Source organism: Bufo bufo, chromosome 6 (genome assembly GCF_905171765.1).
Source record: "Bufo bufo chromosome 6, aBufBuf1.1, whole genome shotgun sequence".
NCBI lineage: Eukaryota > Metazoa > Chordata > Amphibia > Anura > Bufonidae > Bufo > Bufo bufo.
In genome coordinates this window covers 290,680,079-290,684,081 of record NC_053394.1, presented here as the reverse complement: position 1 = coordinate 290,684,081, position 4,003 = coordinate 290,680,079, and the positions used below count along the sequence as shown (strand labels likewise).

Sequence of the window (4,003 nt, the reverse complement as noted above, 5' to 3'; positions counted from 1 at the left end):
TCTGTGTACTAATAGGACGGCGGCCATTTTATTTCTCCTATTAATTGCTCCCTATATATATAAAATTAGCCATTATAACTAATGAAAGGTATTTGGAAATATATTTTTAAAAAAGTAATATTTAAGTATTTTAATTTTCTTAATTTCCGGAGAACCCCTTTAAAGGTGTTCATATCCTTTAAAACCGGACCCCACACCAGACCCTGATGCATGTCTGTTTTTCTGGGAGTAAAGGAGGTTATACTGTTTTTGGGAGTTTCCTGGGCAGGCTCGGACTGGCCCACAAGGGGAACAAGTGTATTCCCAAGTTGGACCCCTGAGCAAGGTAGGCCCCTTGTCTCCTACACCGTGTACAAGTGGCACATAACAAAGTAGACTTACTGCACTACATATAGATAAGCAACATACAGCACTTCAACCAGCATATGTTCATTTAAAAAACTGGGTAGATTATTTAAGAAACTACCCAGTTTATTGACGTGATCAGAGGCCGCCAGCCAGTATCCTCTTTTCCCAAGGACCCAGCTTCTCAAAGTCTCTGCAAGGGCTTCCATAATCAATCATCTTGTAGTATCTTGCTGCTGTCTGCTACTAGGCACCCCAGTCTGACACTGCTCCTGGGTATTTAGGTAAATGTTCTCATAGCTATAAGTAAATATTAATATACTTTTTTTTATAGTTCTGGAATTATTTTTATTTTTAATTCATAGTTCTAGACATGTTACTGATATGTATAGTCCACAACAACAACAGAAGTCCACATGATGAATTATAGCTCTGTCTTTGTGTCCAATTTTTGCTTTAAGGGTTCTTTCATACTTGCATTAAACTTTTCCGGTATTGAGTTCTGTCCTAGGGGCTCAATACCAGAAAGTAACTGATCAGTTTTATCCTCATGCATTCTGAATGGAGAGCATTCCGTTCAGTATGCATCAGGATGTCTTCAGTTCAGTCACTGTACGATTTTTGGACGGAAAAAATACTGCAGCATGTCCATCCAAAATTCCGGAACACCGGCATTATTTTACATTGAAATGCACCATAAGTGTTTCAGAAAAACGGATCCGGTTTTGCGGTCTGCGCATGTGCAGACCTTTGAAAATGTGAAAAAGATAAGTACCAGATCCATTTTTACAGATGACAACCGGAGAGACGGATCCGGTATTGAAATGCATTTGTGAGATGGATCTGCATCCGGTATCCGTTTCCATACAGATTGCCGGATAAGTACAAATGGTATCCGTTTCCATGCAGATTGCCGGATCCGGCAGGCAGTTCCGTTGCCGGAACTGCCTGCCGGAATCCAGCAACGCAAGTGTGAAAGTACCCTTAATTCCCCTGTGGTCATAATATGCGTAATTTGCAAACCAGAAATATTTATAAGAAACTTCAGTAGTGTTCCTAGCATTCCTATACCACAATCAAAACTAACAGCGCCACTCCCACTTCCATGGTCTGTGTTTGGTATTGCAGCTCAGCCTGCCATTCAAGTCAATGGGACTTTCAATACCAGACGCAGCCTATGGACAAGAGTGGCAATGTTTCTGGAAGAAGGCAGCTATGTTTCTTCAACATTGTATGCTCTATAAAACACATTCTTGTGACGTCTTGTAAGCGCCTCTGTTAGGTCATACATCTCACTTGTCCTGTGTTTCAAAGGGACCATCTGGTTCATTCCAGTTTTTCTCTTGGCTTTTCTTTCGGTTCCTCTCAGCCATTACAATTGCAGCAATAACGGTAACTAAAACAGTTATTGTGATCACCAGTACAGTGGCAGTCTCTGCTACACATAGCTGGTTGTCCACTGACACCAGGGCAGCACCAGAGAGTTGTGGTGGCCCTGCACAAGTAAGATTGTCATAGTCATCTATGTGAAGATGCCTCACACTGGTTATCTTTCCAAACACTCTCTGCAAGTCACAGTCACATATCCATGGGTTGCCAGATACTTGGATGTGGGTACTTGGAGTTTGGAGATTGAGGAATGTCTTGAATTTGAGATGACTTAACTGGTTGTCAGAGAGAGCCAAGAGACTAAGGGAGTGTAGGGAGGTGAAGGACTCTACGGCAATGCTACTGATATTGTTGTCTGAAAGGTCAAGGAGTTCTAAATTCTGCAGCATGAAGAAATATCCACCTCTTACTGAATCTAGAAGGTTGGACTGGAGGTGAAGGTGACGTAGTCTGGAAAGTCCACGAAAGGCCCCCTGTTCTATTGAATTCAGATAATTTCTGCTCAGGTCCAATTTCTCCAGACTTTCCATGTGTCTTACACTTTCATAATTTAAGGCAGTCAACCTATTTGAAGGAACTCTTAGTTCTCTCAAGGAACCCAAGCCCTTGGAGAAGTCATGAGGAAGGCTGCTGAGGAAGTTATTGGAAAGGTCAAGCCGTTCAAGGAATCCAAGAGACCGGAATGATCTTGCTAGCACAACCTCAATCTGGTTGTCAGATAAAAGAAGGATCCGAAGGGACCACAAGGCTTGGAATGAGGCAGGCTCAAGGCGGCTGAGGTTGTTGCTGCGAAGATCTAGCATCCATGTGCTGTGAGGAAGGTGATGAGGAACCATGAGGAGCTCCAGTCCCCTACACTCCACTAGGTTGGAAGAGTCATAGCAGAGGCAAGACATTGGACAGAATTGGGAGGGATTTGCATCTGTTGTACATATAAGGATTAGGAGGCTCAACAATGCTGCCATGATGGAGCACATCTTCAGGACTCTCCTTGCACTTTATCTTTTCATAGCTCTGAAAACAGTAGATGGTAGTTCTGTGGTGTCCTCTTCCTTATAATCTGGAGATAGAAAATACATTGCCATTTTTTCTGATTATTTTGTATGGTAACTCAAGAGTTCTAACTAATTATTGCAACAAAGAGATACCATAGCAGATATTGTGACATGTCTTGGTGTTTTTTTGTCCTATGTCCCATAAAAAACTCTTTAACAGCTAAACAAATTGAGCAATGTGTGGCTGACACTGTTATAGGTGGCACTGTGTGGTCTTATTTTTTAAGACCACAATATGAAATGAAAGCTGTGCTGTTGTTGGATGCTGTGGGCAACAAAGAAAATTTTTCTTTTAGACAGTTTCACAAATCTCCAGAAAAAGGAAAGGCCTCCTGGATTCCTGAAAGAGTTTTCAAATTTCCAGCTAACTCTCAGAATCTGGCCCTAACTGTGTGTAGTCCTGGGATGCTGCTTTATCAGACACAGTCCCAATGTACAGACACACAGGGAGAGTACTGCATCCCATGAGGGGACATGATCTGTCGTTAAAAGCGACATTGCTTATAAAAAGGGCAGCAGATGTAGTGCATAAATTCCCCACAATTGGCAAGTAAGGGGAACTTCCATCTAAAACCTAATTGGTATGACTCCTCCTCCATAATTCATCACTCCATAGAGATTGACACAAGGTTCAAAGACTACAAAATGCAGCTTTCTCCATTGTACAGGTGAAACTCGAAAAATTAGAATATCATGCAAAGTTCATTTATTTCAGTAATGCAACTTAAAAGGTGAAACTAATATATGAGATAGACTCATTACATGCAAAGCGAGATATTTCAAGGCTTTATTTGTTATAATTTGGATGATTATGGCTTACAGCTTATGAAAACCCCAAAGTCACAATCTCAGGTACCCTTTGCTCAGGGGGTATGAATTAATTAGCTGACTACAGTGTGACATTTTGAGCCCAGAATATTGAACCTTTTCACCAGTGGTGTCGCTAAGGGGGAGGGGGGGGGCAGAGGGGGCCACGGCCTCCCCTACATCACGCTGTGCCCCCCCAACTAAAATGCCCCCCCCCCAGAGCTGCCGCACTGCCGCAGTCGGGTACAGGGAGATGAGCACTTCCATTGTGCTCATCTCCATAGTAATCTGCCTGTGCTGCGGCGGTGCAGGGGAGGGAGAGGCGTGTCCCTTCCCCTTCCTCTGATAGGCTGCAGGCACTAGGCTGGCGCAGGCGGCACGATGACATCATTGCGCCGCCTGAGCCA

At 43.2% G+C, this 4,003-nt stretch overlaps 1 protein-coding gene across 1 annotated transcript; it reads right to left on the bottom strand.

Annotated features, from left to right (window-relative positions):
- Nucleotides 1-1,637: 1,637 nt before the first annotated feature.
- LOC121005660 (insulin-like growth factor-binding protein complex acid labile subunit) lies at nt 1,638-2,699 on the bottom strand. Its single transcript, XM_040438435.1, has one exon. The coding sequence runs from the start codon at nt 2,697-2,699 to the stop codon at nt 1,638-1,640; it is 1,062 nt and encodes a 353-aa protein (XP_040294369.1).
- Between the last annotated feature and the right edge of the window lie 1,304 nt (nt 2,700-4,003).